This window comes from Triticum urartu, chromosome 5A, assembly GCF_056163025.1.
Source record: "Triticum urartu cultivar PI428250 chromosome 5A, HENAU_Tu73, whole genome shotgun sequence".
NCBI classification, from domain to species: Eukaryota; Viridiplantae; Streptophyta; class Magnoliopsida; order Poales; family Poaceae; genus Triticum; species Triticum urartu.
The window spans coordinates 514,636,459-514,660,528 of NC_141877.1; the positions used below are offsets into that span (position 1 = coordinate 514,636,459).

The following is a 24,070-nucleotide window of genomic DNA, read 5'->3' on the forward strand; positions in this document are numbered from 1 at the left end:
AAATGGCAAACCTCCAAGGTAAGCCATGGTAATGAAATCTTTGTTGACAGACTGGTATTCCTTGCTTCTTTGATATCTCTCAAGCCTTCAGATATTAACATCATCTTGGGTATGGACTGGATGACAGCTCATCATGCCAAGATCGATTGTTACACCAGATCTGTTCAACTTACACATCCATCTGGCAAAATAGTCACTGTCTCCACTAGAGTTGCAAGGCGTCAACTCTATTCTCTTAATGCCAGCCCTCTTCCAGACCTTGAGGATATTCCGGTAGTCCGTGACTTCCCGGATGTCTTTCTAGAAGAACTGCCAGGTGTCCCACCTGACAGAGATGTAGAGTTTGTCATAGAACTTATCCCAGGAACTGTTCCAATCTCTAGGAGACCATACAAGATGGCACCTTTGGAGTTAGCCGAGCTTAAGCAACAACTTGATGAGTCCTTGCAAAAGGGTTTCATCCGTCCCAGTTCTTCTCCTTGGGCTTGTCCTATCCTCTTCGTCAAGAAGAAGGATGGTACGGATCGGATGGTTGTAGATTATCGTCCCGTTAATTTGGTCACGATAAAGAACAAGTATCCGCTCCCCAGGATCAACGACCTGTATGATCAACTCGCTGGATCCTCAGTCTTTTCCAAGATGGATTTGAGGTTAGGCTACCACCAAATCAAAATTAGAAATGGGGACATCCCCAAAATGGCCTTTGTCACTCGTTATGGTCAATACGAGTACACCGTGATGTCTTTCGGCCTAACCAATGCTCCAGCTACTTTCTCCCGCTTGATGAACTCGATCTTTATGGAGTACTTAGATAAGTTCGTCGTGGTTTATCTCGATGATATTCTTATTTACTCGAAGAACGAGGAAGAGCATGCCGAACATCTTAGGCTTGTGTTAGGAAAACTCAGAGAGCACCGCCTTTATGCCAAGTTCTCCAAGTGTGAATTTTGGTTGGCAGAAGTGACCTATCTGGGCCACGTGATCTCTGGTAAGGGCATTGCTGTCAATCCCGAGAGGGTCAAAGCCGTTCTCAATTGGGCTCCACCCGAAACGGTCAAACAAGTTAGGAGTTTCCTTGGTCTAGCCAGTTATTGTCGCCACTTCGTTGAAAACTTCTCCAAAGTGGCCAAACCCCTCACGGAGCTTCTCAAGAAAGATAAAAGGTTTGAGTGGACCCCGCAGTGTGAGCACAGTTTTCAGGAACTGAAAAGACGCCTAACTTCTGCGCCCATACTCGTGCCACCGGATTTCACTAAAGACTTTGTTATCTATTGCGACGCTTCGCGTCAAGGACTAGGTTCCATTCTTATGCAGGATCGTCATGTGATTGCCTATGCATCTCGACAGTTGCATCCACATGAGGAAAATTATCCTACACATGATCTGGAGCTTGCAGCCGTAGTCTATGCACTTAAGACTTGGCGACATTACCTTCTTGGTTACCGTTGCGAAATCTACACTGACCATCAAAGTCTCAAGTATATCTTCACCCAACCGGATCTGAATCTCAGACAGAGACGTTGGCTGGAGTTGATCTCGGATTACGACTTAGGAATCACCTACACCCCAGGCAAAGCCAATGTCATGGCTGATGCTTTAAGTCGTAAATCCTATTGCAACAACCTCATGTTGCAACATTTTCAACCACCCCTCCATGAGGAATTCTGTAAGCTTAACCTTCACATAGCTCCTCATGGTTCCCTTTCTACCTTGGTGGCGAAAGCTACCCTTATGGATCAGATCATAGAGGCTCAGAAGCATGATACAGGAATTTCCCGAATCAAGAAAAATATTTCCAAGGGAGTTTCTGGCTGTTTCTCTATGGATGAACGAGGTGTTGTTTACTTTGGTAACTGTTTGGTGGTCCCCAAATGTCAATAGATGCAGCAACTGATCCTTAAGGAGGCCCATGAATCCCCTCTCACGATTCATCCCGGTAGTACAAAGATGTATCAGGACCTACGCCAGAGGTTCTGGTGGACTAGGATGAAGAGAGAAATCGCTCAGTATATTGCCAACTGTGACGTTTGTCGTCGCGTTAAGGCAGAGCATCAAAGACCTACTGGCACCCTTCAACCTTTAGCTATTCCCGAGTGGAAATGGGACAAAGTTGGTATGGACTTCATCACCGGCATTCCCGGGACCAAGAAAGGAAATAATGCTATCTTCGTACTCATTGACTGTCTTTCCAAAGTGGCTCACTTCCTACCTGTTCGAGAGAGTATCACTGCTAGTCAGCTCGCTGACTTATATATCTCCCAAATAGTGTTACTCCATGGTGTTCCACTAGAGATCAATTCAGACCGTGGCAGTCTTTTCACCTCTCATTTCTGGGAAAGTTTCCAAACTGCCATGGGCACCCATCTTTCCTTCAGTACCGCTTTCCACCCTCAGTCAAGTGGTCAGGTGGAAAGGGTCAACCAAATTCTCAAAGACATGCTTAGAGCTTGCATTATCTCATTCGGTATGGATTGGGAGAAATGTCTTCCTTTCCCCGAGTTTGCTTATAACAATAGCTATCAATCCAGTCTTAAGAAAGCACCCTTCGGATTCTGTATGGACGAAGATGTCGAACACCTTTGAACTGGTCAGAAACCGGTGAAAGACAATTCTTTGGACCGGATATGATCCAGGAGGCAGAAGAGCAAGTTCGCATCATTCGTGAGAATTTGAAAACAGCCCAATCTCGTCAAAAGAGCCAGTATGACCGTCGTCATAAGGAAGTGGCTTATGAAGTTGGCGACAAGGCTTACCTTCGGGTTACTCCTTTGAAGGGTACCCATCGTTTCGGTATCAAGGGCAAGTTGGCTCCTCATTACATCGGTCCTTTTCGTATTCTCGCTAAACGAGGAGAGGTTGCCTACCAGTTGGAACTACCCCCACATCTTTCTCGAGTTCATGATGTCTTCCACGTCTCTCAACTCAGGCGTTGCTTCTTGGATCCCATCCATGGAGTGGACCATGAAACGCTTGATCTCCAAGATAACCTTACTTATCGAGAGTACCCCATTCGCATTCTGGATCAAGCAGAGCGTGTCACTCGACGTCATAACATCAAGTTTCTCAAGGTTCAATGGTCTCATCATGCCGAGAGAGAAGCTACCTGGGAGCGAGAGGATCGTCTCCGACTTGAGTACCCCGCTTTCTTTCTGCCAACTCCTGAATCTCGGGACGAGATCCTTCCAAGTGGGGGCGAGTTGTCACATCCCTAGTTCTGGTATGGTCCTAGGCTTGCTTTGTGCATCATGTTTAAATTTCAAATGAATTTGAAATGGGGAAAGTTGCAAACCCTAGCACCAAAGTTTTTCCAATAGGTTCAACTTTAAAATGGATTTTCAATGAACCCAAAATGCTTTTCAAAAATGTTCATGCTCTTTGGATAATGTTGGGAACAACAACCAGAGGTGATGCACATTTTTGCTACACATTTTGGATTTTTGAATCAATGCATAAATTTTTGATCTGGAGCTATTTAAATTATATAAATATTTTAATGGCTCCAAAAATGTTGGGAATTGGTGAGGGCCTCTGGAATATTATATCTAGATGCCACAAATATTTTCATCATTTATGGAAATGTTTTAACATTTCTTTTGGATTCAAAACAAATGTCAGAAATAGAAAAAGAAAACAGGAAATAAGAAAACACTTACCTGGCGCTTACCTGGTGGCCCAACAGGACCGGCCCAGCTAGGCCCAACCCACCACCGCACCTCCCTGTCGTCTTCCTCCCCGGACAGAAGGACGAGCGCGTGCTCGCCGCGCGCTGGCCACGCGCCTCACCAGCTCCTGCTTGCCGCTCCCCGTCGACGCCCTGGCCTTCTATGGAGATGCCACGTAGACCCTCTGGCCCCTCCCTCACTCTGCCCGAGCTCCTCCCCATCCTCTGTCTCGCTCTCTCCCTCTGTCCTGAGCGCACCGAAGAGCACCGTTGTGCGCCACCGCGGCCACCGGCCCCCCTCGCCTTGCGGATGCATCCAGAAGAACCGCCGTCCTCTCCTGAATCATATACACCAACCAGTTCGATCGCGGGAGCCCTGCAGCGTCGTCCTCAAGCTCATCTTCAACCTCCGGCCGCCGGCAACCTCATCGTCGATTCGCCGCCGTCCGTGCTTCCCCGAGCTTGCTGACCTTCCCTGCGTGATCCCCGTGAGCCCTTGAACCGATTCCCCCTCTCCTTTTCAGTGTACGACCGCTGTAGTCGTCATATCCGTCGAGCCCGAGGCTCACCGCCGCCATCCATGGCGCCACCGTGGTAACCGTGGCCACAAATCGCACTTGAGCACTGCCGTGAGCTCAGCGGGTCCCCACGAACCCAACGCCGCTGCTCGAAGCTCCTGACTTGCCCCACAGCACCCCACGCCGCTCGGGGCCAAACTCCGGCGCCGCTGCGAGCTCCATTCCGATGGACTCCGGCCACCCCAGCTCGATCTTCAGCCACCCCTTGATGCGCGCGAAGCCCAGCAACCCATAGCCGCAAACCACGCCCAAAACCATCCCCTGTAGCGTTTTCCCGTGGCGTTTCCGTCATCGGATTTGGTCTCCGCCAGCGAAACTCCGGCGACTGCCGACATGGCACGATCATTAGAACTAATCCCCATCATTAGCCACCCCACCAGCCGCTGACAGTGGGCCCCAGAGTCAAGTCAAACCCTGGTCAGTGCGGGTTTGACCCGGGGTTAACCCAGTTTCACTGACGTGTGGCCCCCACACGTCAGGTTTGACCTGGTCAGCCCTACTGACGCCTCTGTGACGTCACACTGACGCAGTAATTGATTTCTGGATTTTAAATAATTCACAGAATTCCACAAAATAGTTAAAACTTCTAAAATTCATAGTAATTCAACCGTAACTCCAAATCAAATAAATTATACATGAAAAATTATCAGAAAAATGCAAAGAATCCATTTATGCCAGTTTCATGCATGAAAAACCAACTTATACTTGCTGTATAAGTGAAAATGTAATAATGGCATGTTATATACTTAATTTGGGGTTTGCATATGAACCGTTGGCTCATATGGACTTCAACCAAATTGATGCTAGATGCATTAGGGCAAATCATAGCATTTTTGAAATGTCATCTCCATGCATCATATTGTTGCATATGGTTGTTTATTAATTGCCAGCACCGTCCCCTCTCGATAGGTCCTACTCCGGAAGGTGTCCCGAGTACCTGTCTGAGGAGCAGTGCTTCTTCGTGGATCTATCAGGCAAGCAACCCCCTTGAGCATCTCGATAAAATCCCACTCTCTCGCTCCTGCTCCTTTTACTGCATTAGGACAACAACGATTCAAACTGCTACTTTCTGCTGCGGTAGCTGAACCCATTCCTTTGCATGACCTGTCATTTCCACAGTAAATAGCTGAAACCCACTAGCATGAGTAGGAGTTGATTGAGCCTTGATGTGCCCACTCATCCATGCTTGATTTCTTTATGCCAGCTATGCTTAGAGTTGTGTTAGGTCTGATTCATCGGAAATGAATCGCAGTGGTGAACATGTCCTACCGATAAAGGCTAAGTGTGTGAACACGTTTTGGTAAAGGTAGCGATGAGAGGCCATGTAGGAGTACATGGTGGGTTGTCTCATTGGAACCATCCCTAAGCACTGAGTTCTGTGTATGTTATCCAAGTCCAGTTACTACCACACATTGGGTTCCGGTCAACTGACCCCTCTCGGCTTATTAATCCACTTGATCTCTGTCCAGGAGTTGCAACTAGTTTCTGCCGTTTGTAGGTAGTGCTACTTGTCTACCAGGTGGTGTCCGACGGGACGGGCTTGGGACAGACTAGGCACCGTGGCACGGTGTACCAAGTGACACCCAGATGGTGGGCTTGGGAACCCTGCACACATCGTTTGGGGCCGTGAGCGACACCCCGGCCGGATCTCCTTGCGGATGGAACCCGAATAGTCTATAAACCTGGACGAGAGACTTGTGTGGTTAGTCAGGTCGTGGCCGACTCCCTCGCCCGGCTTCCGCTTGAAGGTTGCCGAGGTACATGACATGTACAGGGCTATAAGTGGCGAGAGTGTGTGTGAAGAAGTACACCCCTTCAGGGTCAACATTAACTATTCGAATAGCCGCTTTCCTCGGATATGGAAACTTGGAGGACTTATGTAGTACATAGACAACTTGAAGTGGATACTCTAAAATCCGCAAGATAAGCGTGAGTGCTATGGATGGCCTTCTCGTAGGGAGACGGGAACGGATCCATAGTGGAGTATTGATATGGTGAATATGTGGACTCGTGTGCGTCTTCTCACCTCAAAGTAGTTTCTGATACTCGTAGTATAGGTTAGCCACTGAGTCAAAGCTGGCTTGCTGCTGTTAAACTCCACCACCCCTTTATTGATAATGTTGTATATGTAGATAGTTCTGATGTAAGACTTGCTGAGTACCTTTGTACTCACATTTGCTTATTTATGTTTTGCAGTTGGTTACACTAGTGGCTTCGACGAGTAGCTTGTATCCCAGCTACGATCTTGTACCCTTGGGAGGGTCGTGTTTAGTCACGCTTCTCAGTCTTTTCCTTTTGTAGTTGTCTGTACTCAGACATGTAATGCTTGCGTTGCTTGTATGCTCTGAATGATGGGTCATGAGACCCCTATTTGTATTGAATGCTATGTGGCTCTTCTGGGCCTTTTTCTATATGAGTTTGAGTTATGTTGTGATGCCATGTTGTACAGCACATACTCGCATGTTATGCGTACGTGTAATGTGTATTTCTATGTGTGGGATCCGACAACCTAGTTGTTTACCTCTGGTAGCCTCTCTTATGGGGAAATGTAGTCTTGTGCTTCCATGAGCCATAGTAGTCTGCTACAGCCCGGTTCACCGGAGTCCTGCTAGCCCAGCACTACTGCTCCGGAACACTTGACTGGCCGGCATGTGATTCACTTCGTTCCTGTGTCTGTCCCTTCGGGGAAATGTCACGCAGTGACATCCGGAGTCCTGCCTAGCCTGCTATAGCCCGGGTTCCCGGAGTCCTGTTAGCCCAGTGCTACAGCCCGGATTCATACGCTGTTGACCGACATGCTTGAGGTTGATTCATGTATGCCTGTCCCTGTAAGTTAGTGCTACTTTGGGTTCACGACTAGTCATGTCGGCCCGGGTTCTCTTTCATATAGATGCTAGCGACACTATCATATACGTGAGCCAAAAGGCGCAAACGGTCCCGGGCCAGGTAAGGTGGCACCCGTGGGAATACCGTGCGTGAGGCCGCAAAGTGATATGAAGTGTTACATGCTAGATCGGTGTGACTTAGGATCGGGGTCCCGACAAGGATGACTTCATGGCTTGCGTGCGCGGAGTCTGGCCTCAGGCAACTACCCTTGGAGATGATACCAACATTGACAAATATCAGCCGGGTTTTGATGCTGAAAATAAGAAGATGGCAACTCCCTCGTACATGACGGATTTGATCCCGCCTGTAAGAGAAATTACATTTGCCCTGGAAGTTGACCCGGCAGGCCTGATCGATGATGAAGCAGAATTCGTCGCCATGAATGGTTTTGGCTGGTCAAAACCCAACTTCCAGCCAACAGAGGGCGGTGAACCGGCAAGGGAGGAATAATAACCATCTTCATTGGCTTATAAAAAGCCATGAAATAGTTTAGCTATGAAACACTGAATGCCTTGCTTATGCCATCGTGCATAAAACACTGTATGTGACTCCGTGTTTCCTGATGGCAATATATGCATTATATTTGATGATTGTTTCTGCAACACTTGAACTCTGTTCACTGTAGATACAATAGAAAAGACTAGCTTGGCGGCTTAGAACCGAATGGGTTAAAACACCCGGCTTATATCCAATATGTTTATCATAATAGAAAACAGAAAGCAGATATATATAAAGGACAAGGGCTGAAACTAACTCTTTAGTTAATGCAACAGGCAATTATATATAAATAATAGCCATACTTGTACCTTTGATCCTTAGACCACCGGCTTGAGTAACTCGGGTAATGACGCTGAAAATTCAATCTTTCTGAGAAATCAATACCTTTGAATACTTTAATGATCGTCATACCTTGGTAGCCTTGTTGTCAAATAGACAAGCCGGCGAAGAAGATCATGCTGATTATTTGCAACAAGAAACTCAAAGGCAAATAATAGTTAACAAGTATGATTTTAACCTTATATTTTAAGGTTGGTGGCTTCTGATTCGAATACGATCAGTAAACCGGACCAAAGGCATTAAGCTAAGGTTCGAATACGACCATATAGCCCCTAGTGGTTGTGGTGTTGCGCCGATCAAGAGGGTACCGACAACTATGTTCTCTTTGGTTCTAATACGACCTATGTTTGAACAAGAAGCCCCCAAATGACCTTGAGAGGTTTTTAACGACCCTGATTTGAATACGATCCAAGTCGGACCCAAAAGGGGTTAAGCTATGATTCGGATACGATCAAGAAGCCCCCTAGTGAGTTTGGCCTTGAGCCGATCAAGAGGGTTATGGCAGCTATGTTCTCTTTGGTTCGAATACGACCTATGTTTGAACAGGAAGCCCCCAAGTGACCATGATAATTACAGCTAGATTCGAATACGATCATAAGCCGGACCAAAAAAGGTTAGACTTGATTCAAATATGATCAACTCCTTAATAGTCATTTTAAAATAAGAAATAACAAAGATGCATAATCTTTGAAAAGAAAAGAGACCGATGGTCTTACTTTATTGCTTTATCATGGTATATACAATGTTAAAGTATGTACATGATGAGGGCCGGTGGCTCAGGTGTAGTATGGCCAAAGTTGAGCAATGTTCCACGGCCGGCGGGTCTCCTCCTCCGACTTACGTGAATCTTTGTGCTCTCGAATGTCGATGAGGTAATATGACCCATTGTTTAAATTCTTGCTGACCACAAAGGGTCCTTCCCAAGGTGGGGATAACTTGTGCGCATCTGACCGATCCTGGATGAGCCGGAGTATCAGGTCGCCTTCCTAAAAAGTCCTGGACTTAACCCGGCGGCTGTGATAACGGCGCAAGTCCTGTTGATAAATTGTTGATCGAGCCGCTGCTAAGTCTCTTTCTTCATCCAACAAGTCAAGTGCATCCTGTCTGGCTTGTTCATTATTAGCTTCAACATAAGCCGCCACATGGGGCGAGTCATGACGGATGTCACTAGGCAACACTGCTTCTGCTCCATAAACCATGAAGAAAGGTGTGTAACCTGTAGACCTGTTAGGCGTGGTGTTGATACTCCACAACACCGAGGGTAATTCCTCTACCCAACAATCCGGCATTCGCTGTAAGGGAACCATAAGCCGGGGTTTGAGACCTTTCAAAATTTCCTGATTGTCTCTCTCAGCTTGACCATTGGATTGAGGATGAGCTACAGAAGAAACATCAAGTCGGATATGCTCACGTTGAGAAAACTCCTCCATAGCCCCTTGGGATGGATTAGTGCAATTGTCAGTGATAATGCTGTGTGGAAAACCGAAACGGAAGATCACCTTTTTCATGAACTGAACCGCCGTGGCCGCGCACACTTACTCACTGGCTCCGCCTCAACCCACTTAGTGAATTTATCAACTGCCACTAAGAGATGTGTCTTTTTATCCTTAGACCTTTTGAAATGTCCCACCATGTCAAGCCCCCAGAACGCAAATGGCCAAGTGATTGGAATCATCCGGAGCTCTTGAGCTCGCACATGCGCTCGTCGTGCGAACTTTTGACATCCATCACATCTGCTGACCAGATCCTCTGCATCAGCGTGAGCCGTCAACCAGTAAAAACCGTGACGAAAAGCCTTGGCCACCAAAGATTTTGACCCGGTGTGATGACCACAATCGCCTTCATGGATCTCACGAAGTATTTCTTGACCTTCTTCGGGGGAAACACACCGCTGAAACGCTCCGGAGACGCTGCGATGGTATAGTTCTCCATCCGAAATCGTCATTGACTTAGACTACTGGGTTATCTGTCGAGCCAGGGTCTCATCCGTTGGCAACTCTCCCCGGGTCATCTAAGCCAAGAACGGCACTGTCCAATCTGGGATGACATGAAGAGCCGCCACCAACTGCGCCTCCGGGTCAGGAACAGTTAAATCTTCTTCTGTGGGCAACTTGACAGACGGGTTATGCAAAACATCCAAAAAGGTGTTAGGTGGTACCGGCTTACGCTGAGACCCCAACCGGCTTAAAGCATCACCCGCTTCGTTCTTTCGACGGTCAATGTGCTCCACCTGATAACCTTTAAAATGCCCTACAACGGCATCAACCTCCCGGTGATAAGCCGCCATGAGAGGGTCCTTGGAATCCCACTTGCCTGATACCTGTTGAGCCACTAGATCTAAGTCGCCAAGACATCTGACCCGGCTCAAACTCATTTCTTTTGCTACTCGAAGACCATGGAGCAAGGCTTCATACTCTGCCGCGTTGTTAGTGCAAGGAAACATCAACCGTAACACATAACAAAATTTGTCACCTCGCGGAGAGGTTAACACAACTCCAGCCCCCGAGCCTTCCAACTGTCTGGACCCATCAAAATGAATAGTCCAATACGTGTTGTCTGGTTTCTCTTCTCGCATCTGCATCTCTGTCCAGTCATTAATGAAGTCAACCAGTGCTTGAGATTTGATCGCGGTAGGTGGCACATACTTCAACCCCCGAGACCCCAGCTCAATCGCCCACTTGGCGACTTGCCCAGTGGCTTCTATATTTTGAATGATCTCTCCCAAAGGAGCAGAGCTAACCACGGTGATTGGATGTCCTTGAAAATAATGCTTAAGCTTCCGGCTTGCCATGAACACCCCATATACGAGCTTATGCCAATGTGGATATCATTGCTTGGATTCAATTAGCACCTCACTGACGTAGTAAACCGGCCGTTGAACCGGATGCTCCTTGCCAGCCTCCTTGCGCTCCACCACAACAGCCACACTAACAGCTCGTGAGTTAGCGGCCACGTATAACAGCAACGACTCTTTCTCAACTGGAGCAGCCAGGACCGGCGGCTCAGCAAGCTGTGTCTTCAGCTCTTCAAAAGCAGAGTTCGCAGCATCGCTCCAAACAAAATCATCTGTTTTCTTCATCATCTGATAAAGAGGCATTGCCTTCTCCGCTAACCGGCTTATGAACCGGCTCAAAGCAGCAACACGACCCGCCAGTCATTGAACGTCATTGATGCATGTTGGTTTGGCCAGGGATGTAATTGCCTTGATTTTCTCCGGGTTAGCCTCAATACCTCGGTTAGACACCAAAAAACCCAAGAGCTTGCCGGCTGGGACTCCAAAAACACACTTGGCTGGGTTATGCATCATTTTGTAGACCCGGAGATTATCGAAAGTCTCTTTCAGATCTGTGACCAAGGTTTCCTCCTTCCTGGATTTTACCACTATATAATCCACGTAAGCATGAACATTACGCCCAATTTGATCGTGAAGACAATTCTGCACACACCGTTGGTAAGTCGCCTGGGCACTCTTAAGCCCAAAAGGCATAGACACATAGCAGAAAGCACCAAAAGGAGTGATAAAAGCCGTTGTCGGTGTCAAAACCAGCGGATCTCGGGTAGGGGGTCCCGAACTATGCGTCTAAGGCGGATGGTAACAGGAGGCAGGGGACACAATGTTTTACCCAGGTTCGGGCCCTCTTGATGGAGGTAAAACCCTACGTCCTGCTTGATTATTCTTGATAGTATGAGTAGTACAAGAGTTGATCTACCACGAGATCGGAGAGGCTAAACCCTAGAAGCTAGCCTATGGTATGATTGTATGTTGTCCTACGGACTAAAACCCTCCGGTTTATATAGATACCGGAGGAGGCTAGGGTTACACAAGGTCGGTTAGAAAGGAGGAGATATGCATATCCGTATTGCCAAGCTTGCCTTCCACGGCAAGTAGAGTTCCATCCGGACATGAGGCGAAGTCTTCAATCTTGTATCTTCATAGTCCAACAGTCCGGCCAAAGGATATAGTCCGGCTGTCCGGAGACCCCCTAATCTAGGACTCCCTCAGTAGCCCCTGAACTAGGCTTCAATGACGATGAGTCCGGCGCGCAGTGTTGTCTTCAGCATTGTAAGGCGGGTTCCTTCTCCAAATACACCAGGGAAGAGTTTGAATACAAGGATAGTGTCCGACCCTGCAAAATAAGTTCCACATACCACCGTAGTGAGAATAATATTTCCACAAATCTAATCTGTTGACACGTTTGGCAGCATGACCTCACGCCATGGCCCGGTAATTATGTAAACACTACAAGAAATATGTCAACTTGTGACCCTCACTATTGGTCACTGAAAGGTCACAAATTTTCATTTACGACCTTTTTGTGACCAAAAACAGAAGGTCAAAAGCTGGCCGTCGTAAACTGACTATAGCGACCTTTCTTCTGGAATGGTCGCAAACATTTACGACCAAAAAAAAGGTCGTAGATTTAACGACCAACTGTTTTGGTCACTAGCAATCCGACCACACCACGTCAGATCCACCGTGGCAAGCTGATGTGGCAGACTTACGACCAAATGAAAAGGTCGTAAAATAGAATCAGCCCGGTCCATTTCAGCCGTCTTGATGGGCCAAGCCCAATAATTCAGCCCATTTAATTTTTTTCTCTTTATTTTTCTTATCTGCAACGGCCTGGCCCAATAATTTGGCCTTTTATTTTCTGGGAATGGAGCCTTTTTCTGATGATTTTTTTTATATTCCACTATTGTTTTGGGCCACAGCCTTTTTAGTCTAGTTCGAATTTGGGCCTTGGCCTTTTTATTTTCTGTTATGCAGCCTTTTATATTTTTTTTCTTACAGTCATTTATTTTTTTAGGCCCAAGCCTTTTTGGTCTAATTCTTGTTTGGGCCTTGGCCTTTTTAGAGCCCAGGTTCTCATTTTGCATAACTATAAACAGAAAGGCCCAGGTGCACAAGTGATCCACAAGTGATCCACAAGCCCAGGTGCACAAGTGATCCACATAACTTCACAGAAAATAAACAAAATGATCCACAAGTGATCCAGGTTCACAAGATCACATAACTTCACAGAAAGGCCCAGGTTCACAAGATCACATAACTTCACAGGATCCATGTGCTCTAGTTTAAACAGCAAAATGCAACAAAATGCAACAGCTCTCAGCTCAGCTCCCTTAGCTCCACAACACAGTTCACAGGTTCAAAATGCAACAACTACCTTAGCTCAAAGACAAAGAGGTTCACAGCACAGCCATCAAACTACCTTAGCTCCAAAGAGAGCCATCGAGTGGGCTAACTTCTCTTCCTATTCTTCAGACTTCTTGCGCAGCAGCTCAAGTTCCTTGTCGCGTGCAGCTTCAGATTCTTCCGCCTTCATCTTGAAGGCCGCCAATTCTTCTTGCACCAGTTCAGCTTGAAGCTCGGACCTCTCCAGCTTCTGCTCAAGGTCACGAACATGAGCAGCAACTTTGTTGTTCCTAGATGACTGGAGCCCAACATTCCTGAGGAATGTGCTTTGCTTGACTTCGGTCTTGAGGACTTGTTCGACAATTTCAACAGCAGACTTTGGCTCTTCACCTTCTGGTACCGGCGCTTCCTTCATTTTTTCCATCTCAAGCTAGCATATGGAGGAAAATGATAGGCATTAGTGGGAGATCTATTTCACATTTTGCAAACCAAACCAAGCAAGAGAAACCAAACCAGCACACAAATGGATTACTTGAAGTAATCAAACCAGCACACAAAATCTATACAAGAAGATGATGACTAGTGACCTGGAGACATGCAATTGGAACAATATGATCACTTCATTAAGCCTAGAATGGTGGTTCTATATAAGATGGCTTCCCGAGTGAGCCGATCATCAAACTAACATTCAGATCAAATTTCATCATATCATAAAAAATGCATCAAATAGCTACAGCAAGTTCTGATATCTTTGTTGAACTATCAAACAACATCAAAGCATGGAACATAGCATGTGTTCTCGACTGGCTCCGAGTCAAACAACATCAAATCATCAAAGCATCAAAGCTGGCTGTGAATCAAACAGGGCAAAGCATGGAGTGACTTATTATAGCAGTCTTGACTGGCTCCGAAAACCCGTGCTTCTTGCTGTTGTGGGTGACCTTAAACAAGTCAATCGCAGACAGCTCCTCACCCTTACGCTCTTCTTTCTGAAATGTTTTTCAACAAAAATCAAAATGTTATTCAGCAAGAATCAGAAATGTTATTCAATGAGGAACCAAAGGTAAGGTCTCTAGAGAAGAGTTCTCACAATGGCAAAAATGTGTGCTGTGTAGTGCCTGGAACCAGTTCTTTGATTGTACATGACTTTTTGTCAACTCATCTTGTTCGACAAACAGGTTTCCTACAAAAAAGCATACTGTCAGCATGATCTAGCACTAGCATATCATGTGCAGAACATAAAGCATCAAACAAAGCAGAGACAAACCTTGTGTCTTGGGGTAGACCACATCTCCACCAGAGCTTGCCATTCACCATCCGTTAGATCAGGCACCGGAGACTTAATGCTGACTTTATTTGCGGCTACGGTATCAAAATACTTCTTCTTGATCTGATGGCGTCTGTTCTTTGAATATTTCTGCAGAATATCTTTGCACGAGGTCTTGATGGTCTCCGAGTCCGTGTTCATCTCAAAATTTTCCTACCAAGATAGCAAACAAGGTAGGAACAATATTAGTGATCATGCATAGGTGTAACGGAAAATAGATAGCACATTAACTATGAAACAAGTAGCTTACAGCAACTTTCCCAATGTAGTTCTCCAATAGACTAGCATTTTTTTGTATAGCTTGAAGTGAGGAAGAACCGAAAGATGGCTTTTTGCAATGAGTCCACACTTAGAAGCAAGCTTTGCTGCCTGCAGAGGCTTCTCTGGACGAATCATCCCTTCGGCAATTTGGATAGGCACCTTGCTACCAAGCGACTTGGTTATCCTCTCTAGCCCTTTGCCCTTTCTAAGTCTAGTCTTGGGAGTCATTGCATCTGAAAATGAAACTAAACTCATAAATTAGAATAGAAATCGACAAATGCAGGAATCGACAAAAGCATACATGATCATTCCATTTGGAAAATGCACTAGTAAAAGATAGCATTGCAAAGGTCAACTTGCCTGATTGAAGCACAAGCTGCTGTTCTTCTTCATTGATGACAGCGTTCCTGTCAATAGAAGGTGCAACAGGGCTAAGGTCTGTGTGGACAGTGCCTGCTTCATCAATGCAGATGGTTCCTGCTTCATCTAGGTAGACAGTGCCACTTCCATCCATGCTGAGAGTGGTTCCTTCATCCATGGGCGGCAACTCATCACCCGTTTGCACCGAGGTCTGAGAGTCCATGCACAGCATACTTTCCTGATGGTCCGTCGCAGTCGCCATCCTTGCTTTCTGCCTTGTGACTCTATCAAGGGCAGGTTCATCAGGTTCCAGGATCCTCTTTTTTTTTCCTGGAGCTGGGGCCATCACCCTTCCTGGAGGCATTGCAGCAGATGTTTATGAGCTCTTGTTCTTCTTGCTGACTGTCTTCTTAACACCAGGCCTCTTCGTCATAGATTCCTTCAGTGCCTCGTATAAACAGCACGGAAAAAAGCATTAGATCACAAGAGAAATATGTGAGCACAAGGAATAACATAGAATAACAGAACCCCAACCCTCCAAGAAAGACAGAGTTTGCACCTTAACAATCTTGTTGACTACAACATCATCCACTTCCTCTCCATCAATAACTTCATCCTCCTTAGGATTGTACTCTGGGTCATCATTGATAACTCCACTACCCTCTTGAACCTCATCACTTCTACCTTCTTGTACACCATTTGTTTTTCCTAATCATCGACGCTATTGCACCGATGCCAAGGGACTGGAACATCCGATTGTTCCTCATGATATTTCTAGCCCTAACCTTCTCGTACTCGGTGAGAGGCTCTTCTTTGCATGATAAAGGAAACGTAACTATTAGGTGAATGTTTGGAATGCATGGACAGACAACCAAACATATCTTATGAAATTTTATTATCATTTAATCCTAGTTATTCAGGTAAGGAAGACTAACAGCACAAAGGCACAATTAAGCCAGCTTATTCAGATTGCAGCAATACAGTTCACTTAGCATATTAAGACACATATTTTATGAAACTGATAGTATAACCACAAGGAGCAAGTTGTATACCAACGGTTGGCCTCATGCTTGACCTTGTCCTCCTTGCCATGGATGATCTTGAGGTGGTGCTTGCAAAATAGAATAAACAACAATCAGATACAACAGGGATAAAGTGAAATGATGCACTTGTATCAATAAAGGAAAGCATTTGGACCATCATGCACATACATGTAATACATGTGAAACAAACTTGATGGATAAACAATACAGTGATCTAGTGTTATTAATTAAGAAAACATGTAAGTGCACTAAACAAGCATTCATGTACACTAGTAGCAAGTAAGAAAAGTGCATAAGTGCTACTAATACAAGCAAGCAAGCAAGCAAAGTGCTACTGATAGAAACAAGCAAGCAATGAAGGAAATTGAAGAGAAGCAAGCAAGTACTATTGATACAAACCCTAATTAATAAGCAAGCAATTAGCTTCTTCTCCAAGTTATACTAATACTAGCAAGTACTGCTGATGGAAACCCTAATTAAGCATGTACTGCTGATAGAGCCCACCCCGCGCTCTCTTTCCTTCTCCAGTCCCCACATGATCACATATACATCATGTGGTAAATCTGAAAACGTCTCGTGCTAGTATTAGTATAGCACAATGGTCTACAGTATATGATTGGTAATGTGACAACACTATCAGGTACACCATGAATGGCAGATGGACTTAATCATTTAGTATTAGTATAGCTCGCAGGAATGGCAATGTCTCGTGCTAGTATTAGTATAGCTCACAGTAATGGCAGATGGACTTAATCATTTAGTAATGAACACCATGAATTAACTAGACCAACCCAGAGAGCATATATCATACCTACATGAACTACTCTAGTAGTACAATGAGCAGAAAGCTTTCTATATGTAAACCAAAGCATGGAAGGAGCTCACAAGATAGAAACCAAACATGAATGGGAACCTACAAACCCTAGATAGCATGGGAACAACAACTACAGAGCTTTAGATTTAGTGGCGACCATAATCAAGAACAGATAACAGAGTGCCACAGCAAGCAAAACAAATCGAACACCCAAAAAGAATAACATCCTTGTTCTAGCAAATACAAAACAGGGAGAAGGCTTCAAAGGAAGATTTCTCATAGAACATGTAGCCATTTCTAGGAAGATGCAAATGGATATCAATACGTCACACAATGGCACAACAATTACAGCACAATAGCTTACTCCAGGTTCTTATTTAACTCAAGAGGTGGCACTAAACTAGCCAAGTAAATTTTAAAGGAATATGCAATATAATCCAAAACTTTAGTACCTGCTAGGGATTCCAAAGAGAAAACTACTACATCATGTTAACTATTAGTATGGCTACAAAAGACCTCTTACAGACATCAACTTCAATGTCATCAAGCAAGCCAATCGCTATGACTACAGATTAACAAAGCATAACAAGGATTAACAAAGCAAATGGCTCTGAAGTAATACACTCTGACAAGTAAAGATTAACAAACCATAACAAGGATTGGCAGCAGAGGGAGATGGAGATGGACAAAAACCTGCTTTTGTGGTAGCCGTGCTTGAGCTCCTCCTCCTGATGCTGCTCAATGACCTGCATGACAAACAAGGCCATGGATGAGCTGCCACAGGGCATCCACATGACAACACAAAACATCAAGCAACGACATTGACAGGGATGCAAAATCAAAATAGAGCATACAAAATCTAGATTAAAGAACCACCTCCCCATAAAACCCTAACCCCATGAATCCATCCCCATCTCAAAATCACATTACCAACGACATGAACCCTAACCCCATGAACAAGAAGGATATCATCCCATGAATCCTAACCCCATGAATCCATCCCCATCCCCATCCCCATGAAGAAGAACCCTAACCACCAAGAGATCCTAACCCTAACCATCAGGAGATCCTAACCCTAGAAGATGCACCATGAGATCCTAACCCTAGAAGATGCACCATGAGATCCACCGAACCACCAGAAAATCCTAACCCTAACGAGGGGAGTACCTGTCGTCGCAGTCGTCGCTCGCGTCTACCCTCTTGTCACCACCGTCGTCGATGTAGAGGAGCGGAGCGGCGATCCGTCATCGGGGAGCAGAGCGGGGCGGGGCGGAGCAGAGGAGGGGCTAGGGTTGCGGGGTGGGGAGAGGGGAGGGGGGATTCGTCGGGGCTGGCAGGTGGGGAATGGAGGGGCGGAGCAGAGGACGGGTGGCGGGGCGGCACGGAGCAGGGGCTAGGGTTGCGGGTCATCCGCGGGGCGACTCGGGGAGGGAGAAGCTAGGGTTCGTCGGGGAGAGGGGAGGGGAATGGGGAAATTTTGGGAGGGGAGGGGAGGGGATCCCGCATGTTAGTGGGAGAGGGAGTGGTGGGACCCACCTGGTAGTGGGAGAGGGAGTGGAGGGTGTGGAGGGAAATTTTGGGACAGGGAAATTTTGGTGGAGGGAAAATTTTGGTGTGGGAGGGAAATCCTTTTGGGTTTGGGTGTAGAAAAAAATAGGGTTTTTTTGTAAACTTTGTGGAAATCATGGTTAAAATCATACCGAGTAGCTCAAGAAAACACCGGTATTGCAAGTTTAGTATTTTTGCTAGTTGGTAGGCCACATTTGATGATGTGACACGGAGGTCTCCCATTTTTTTGATTTTTTTGAATTTTTTACGGTGTTTCCAAAAACCGGCCGATTTCGTCGCGGCGGCCGTCCGTGGCTAGGCTTTGAGCCGTGCAAATTTGTTGTCAATTCTTTGATGAAATGCCTACCTGTGAAGCTAAAAAGCATTTTTAGTGAAAATAACGGGCAAGCTATGGAGGACCCACAGTTCAAATTCCAGCCGGTTCCAGCTGAATCGGCCGAAGGTGGTCCGAATTGCCAGGAGTAGCTACGAGGGTCATAAATGCATGCTTTTTGGCGACCGTCCGTAAAAAAGGGTCTACTTTGAGATAGACATGGAATGGCGATGTTTGGGGTGCCCCTCCTTGTAGCCACTTCACGAAAAACGCATGTCTTTTGCATTCAAAAAATGAAAAACGGTTTTTTTGTTAAACAAGTTGGAACCTCGCTTTGGCAACATTGTTTGCCATCACAAGACAGAGGCATGCGCCCAATTTGGGCATATTATCAGAAACTATTCAACGGATGCGGCCATATCATTGCTAGTTTGGCTTGAAAGCCATGAATCTTCGTTCATGGTAGGTCGTTTTTTAGAACACTTTTTCAAGAAAACACCGGTATTGCAAGTTTAGTATTTTTGCTAGTTGGTAGGCCACATTTGATGATGTGACGCGGAGGTCTCCCATTTTTTTTGATTTTTTTTGAATTTTTTACGGTGTTTGCAAAAACTGGCAGATTTCGTCGCGGCGGCCGTCCGTGGCTAGGCTTTGAGCCGTGCAAATCTGTTGTCGATTCTGTGATGAAATGCCTACCTGTGAAGCTAAAAAGCATTTTTAGTGAAAATAACGGGCAAGCTATGGAGGACCCACAGTTCAAATTCCAGCCGGTTCCAGCTGAATCGGCCGAAGGTGGTCCAAATTGCCAGGAGTAGCTACGAGGGTCATAAATGCATGCTTTTTGGCGACCGTCCGTAAAAAAGGGTCTACTTTGAGATAGACATGGAATGGCGATGTTTGGGGTGCCCCTCCTTGTAGCCACTTCACGAAAAACGCATGTCTTTTGCATTCAAAAAATGAAAAACGGTTTTTTTGTTAAACAAGTTGGAACCTCGCTTTGGCAACATTGTTTGCCATCACAAGACAGAGGCATGCGCCCAATTTGGGCATATTATCAGAAACTATTCAACGGATGCGGCCATATCATTGCTACTTTGGCTTGAAAGCCATGAATCTTCGTTCATGGTAGGTCGTTTTTTAGAACACTTTTTCAAGAAAACACCGGTATTGCAAGTTTAGTATTTTTGCTAGTTGGTAGGCCACATTTGATGATGTGACGCGGAGGTCTCCCATTTTTTTTGATTTTTTTTGAATTTTTTACGGTGTTTGCAAAAACCGGCAGATTTCGTCGCGGCGGCCGTCCGTGGCTAGGCTTTGAGCCGTGCAAATCTGTTGTCGATTCTGTGATGAAATGCCTACCTGTGAAGCTAAAAAGCATTTTTAGTGAAAATAACGGGCAAGCTATGGAGGACCCACAGTTCAAATTCCAGCCGGTTCCAGCTGAATCGGCCGAAGGTGGTCCAAATTGCCAGGAGTAGCTACGAGGGTCATAAATGCATGCTTTTTGGCGACCGTCCGTAAAAAAGGGTCTACTTTGAGATAGACATGGAATGGCGACGTTTGGGGTGCCCCTCCTTGTAGTCGCTTCACGAAAAACACATGTCTTTTGCATTCAAAAAATGAAAAACGGTTTTTTTGGTTAAACAAGTTGGAACCTCGCTTTGGCAACATTGTTTGCCATCACAAGAAAGAGGCATGCGCCCAATTTGGGCATATTATCAGAAACTATTCAACGGATGCGGCCATATCATTGCTACTTTGGCTTGAAAGCCATGAATCTTCGTTCATGGTAGGTCGTTTTTAGAACACTTTTTCAAGAAAACACCGGTATTGCAAGTTTAGTATTTTTGCTAGTTGGTAGGCCACATTTGATGATGTGACGCGGAGGTCTCCCATTTTTTTGAATTTTTTACAGTGTTTCCAAAAACTGGCCGATTTCGTCGCGGCGGCCATCCGTGGCTAGGCTTTGAGCCGTGCAAATCTGTTGTCGATTCTATGATGAAATGCCTACCTGTGAAGCTAAAAAGCATTTTAAGTGAAAATAACGGGCAAGCTATGGAGGACCCATAGTTCAAATTCCAGCCGGTTCCAGCTGAATCGGCCGAAGGTGGTCCGAATTGCCGGGAGTAGCTACGAGGGTCATAAATGCATGCTTTTTGGCGACCGTCCGTAAAAAAGGGTCTACTTTGAGATAGACATGGAATGGCGACGTTTGGGGTGCCCCTCCTTGTAGCCGCTTCACGAAAAACGCATGTCTTTTGCATTCAAAAAATGAAAAATGGTTTTTTTGTTAAACAAGTTGGAACCTCGCTTTGGCAACATTGTTTGCCATCACAAGACGGAGGCATGCGCCCAATTTGGGCATATTATCAGAAACTATTCAATGGATGCGGCCATATCATTGCTAGTTTGGCTTGAAAGCCATGAATCTTCGTTCGTGGTAGGTCGTTTTTGAGAACACTTTTTCAAGAAAACGTCGGTATTGCAAGTTTAGTATTTTTGCTAGTTGGTAGGCCACATTTGATGATGTGACGCGGAGGTCTCCCATTTTTTTGATTTTTTTTGAATTTTTTACGGTGTTTTCAAAAACCGGCCGATTTCGTCGCGGCGACCGTCCGTGGCTAGGGTTTGAGCCGTGCAAATCTGTTGTCGATTCTGTGATGAAATGCCTACCTGTGAAGCTAAAAAACATTTTTAGTGAAAATAACGGGCAAGCTATGGAGGACCCGCAGTTCAAATTCCAGCCGGTTCCAGCTGAATCGGCCGAAGGTGGTCCGAATTGCCGGGAGTAGCTACGAGGGTCGGAAATGCATGCTTTTTGGCGACCGTCCGTAAAATAGGGTCTACTTTGAGATAGACATGGAATGGCGACGTTTGGGGTGCCCCTCCTTGTAGCTGCTTCACGAAAAACGCATGTCTTTTGCATTCAAAAAATGAAAAACGGTTTTTTTGTTAAACAAGTTGGAACCTCGCTTTGGCAACATTGTTTTCCATCACAAGACGGAGGCATGCGCCCAATTTTGGCATATTATCAAAAACTATTCAACGAATGCGGCCATATCATTGCTAGTTTGGCTTGAAAGCCATGAATCTTCGTTCATGGTAGGTCGTTTTTGAGAACACTTTTTCAAGAAAACACCGGTATTGCAAGTTTAGTATTTTTGCTAGTTGGTAGGCCACATTTGATGATGTGACGCGGAGGTCTCCCATTTTTTTGATTTTTTTGAATTTTTTACGGTGTTTTCAAAAACCGGCCGATTTCGTCCCGGCGACCGTCCGTGGCTAGGGTTTGAGCCGTGCAAATCTGTTGTCGATTCTGTGATGGAATGCTTACCTGTGAAGCTAAAAAGCATTTTTAGTGAAAATAACGAGCAAGCTATGGAGGACCCGCAGTTCAAATTCCAGCCGGTTCCAGCTGAATCGGCCGAAGGTGGTCCGAATCTAAGTCCTATGGCATTGATCTTACGTCGAGATTCGTGTGGATATTTTCCTTTTTCTTTTTTCTTTTCTCTTTATGCTTGATTCACTCACTTAGATGTGCAATAACTAGAGCACATCTAGATGTGCCCTAGACACACCCTTTGAATTTGTACGGTGTTTTCAAAAACCGGCGGATTTAGTCACGGCGGTCGTCCGTGGCTAGGGTTTGAGTCATGTTTTTAGCATTCATAAAATGAAACTTATATTGTTTCATACATGAGCATGCACAAAAACCCATAATTTTATCTTTCATCCATGAGCATGCATAAAAAATTTCAATTCCCATCAATTACCAAACTGAATATTCATTGTTAAAAACATGACTTGTTTAGATGACACTGTCATACAGCATCCATTAGCATGCACAAAATTAAACCTGACATACTTAACATTGACATGTTCATATTACACTAACAAGCTTAAACCTAACATGCTGAACACCTTCTTAACACCTTCACTCCTTCTTCTCCTTCATCATCCTGATGCGCTCAGAGTGGCGAATCCCAACGCGGATGTACTCCTCTACCACAATTGGCATGGTCCTGTCGCCAAGCTGTGGGATTGCAGGCGCCGCCACCATCGCGAGGTCGTCGTCCGCCACCACCATCGCGAGGTCGTCGTCCGCCACCACCATAGCAAGGTCGTCGTCTGCCACCACCATAGCAAGGTCATCATCCGCCACCAACATAGCAGGGTCGTCGTCAGCCACCACCATAGCATGTTCGTCGTCAGCCAGAATAGGCTGCTCCTCGTCATCCCTGCTCTGCTCCTCGTCATCCCCGCTCTGCTCCTCGTCGCCATCCCCGCTCTGCTCCTCGTCATCCCCGCTGCTGCTCCCATTGCTTGGCCAAATGCAACAAAGTGTGAACATGGTGTTCTCATCGTGCAGGTAGAGGAAGCCAAAAGGACAGGAAGAAGAGAGGCAGAGAGCTTACTGGCATCGTCGTCGTGCTGGTAGTACATGCGGCACATGGTGTTGTCGAACATCTTCACGGTGAACATGGCGTCGCCGTCGTAGCGGAAGACAAGGAAGTACCCGAGCTGTAGCTCATGGGCGCGGGCGAAATGCTCCCAGCCGGGCCCTAGGTACATGTGGCCTTCACCATCAAACACCACCAACACTTCCCACAGCTTGTGAAGCCCGCTGCCGGCCTCCCGCAGCTTCACTTTGTGGGGCTCACGACCGGCGAGCATCTTCGCAAACTTGTCAGGCAGCCTCTGCAGCGAGGGTCAAGCAGTGGTTAATTGTGGTAATCAAGCACTAGACAGCAGAGTGATGATAAAGAAATGAGTGGTGATAAACATACCTGCCTACTGCAAGATTTCTCAATTACGATCTCGAAGAACTCGAAACCTTCCAAGCCAGCCATCTCACTTATCTGAAAAGCAGCATTGTAAATAAAACAAGCACATCAACATGAATAGCATAGTAAACTAACACTAAAACAAGCACATCAACAGCAACAGCAACATCATCAGGTGACCACCAACAGCAACAACACTAAAATCTACTATAAATTGACCAGAACATAGCAATATAAATTGACCAGAACCATATCTACTATAAATTGACCAGAACCATATCTATTATAAATGGACCAATAGTGTACAGCAAAACAACAGTTTCAATATTACACAAGAAAGAAGTCTCAGGTTTATCAAGCACAGCAAAACAACAGTGTGACTGAAGAAAATTATAGCAGGAAATACTGCATGCATCATCAATAGATTATGATCATTTGAGCTACCATGATCACATTACATGATGCACACATATGCAAACTTCTATGAATATAACATCAAA

General features: G+C 45.7%; 1 protein-coding gene across 1 annotated transcript; it reads right to left on the reverse strand.

The window, feature by feature from the left end:
- Positions 1-22,674: 22,674 nt before the first annotated feature.
- LOC147972370 (uncharacterized) lies at positions 22,675-23,643 on the reverse strand. The gene is made up of 3 exons (XM_087523048.1): positions 23,574-23,643; positions 23,191-23,484; positions 22,675-23,053 (listed from the first exon to the last, which is right to left on the reverse strand). The coding sequence occupies exons 1-3, from the start codon at positions 23,634-23,636 to the stop codon at positions 22,721-22,723; spliced, it is 690 nt and encodes a 229-aa protein (XP_087379174.1). The 5' UTR covers positions 23,637-23,643; the 3' UTR covers positions 22,675-22,720.
- Between the last annotated feature and the right edge of the window lie 427 nt (positions 23,644-24,070).

Excerpts from the sequence above, each read along its gene's own strand:
- LOC147972370 (XM_087523048.1), bottom strand. The coding sequence starts at position 23,636 with ATGGCTGGCTTGGAAGGTTTCGAGTTCTTCGAGATCGTAATTGAGAAA. Across the intron at positions 23,485-23,573 it reads AGAAATCTTGCAGTAGGCAG|AGGCTGCCTGACAAGTTTGC; the intron begins GTATGTTTATCA and ends CCCTCGCTGCAG. Across the intron at positions 23,054-23,190 it reads ACGATGCCAGTAAGCTCTCT|CAGAGCGGGGATGACGAGGA; the intron begins GCCTCTCTTCTT and ends GGCGACGAGGAG.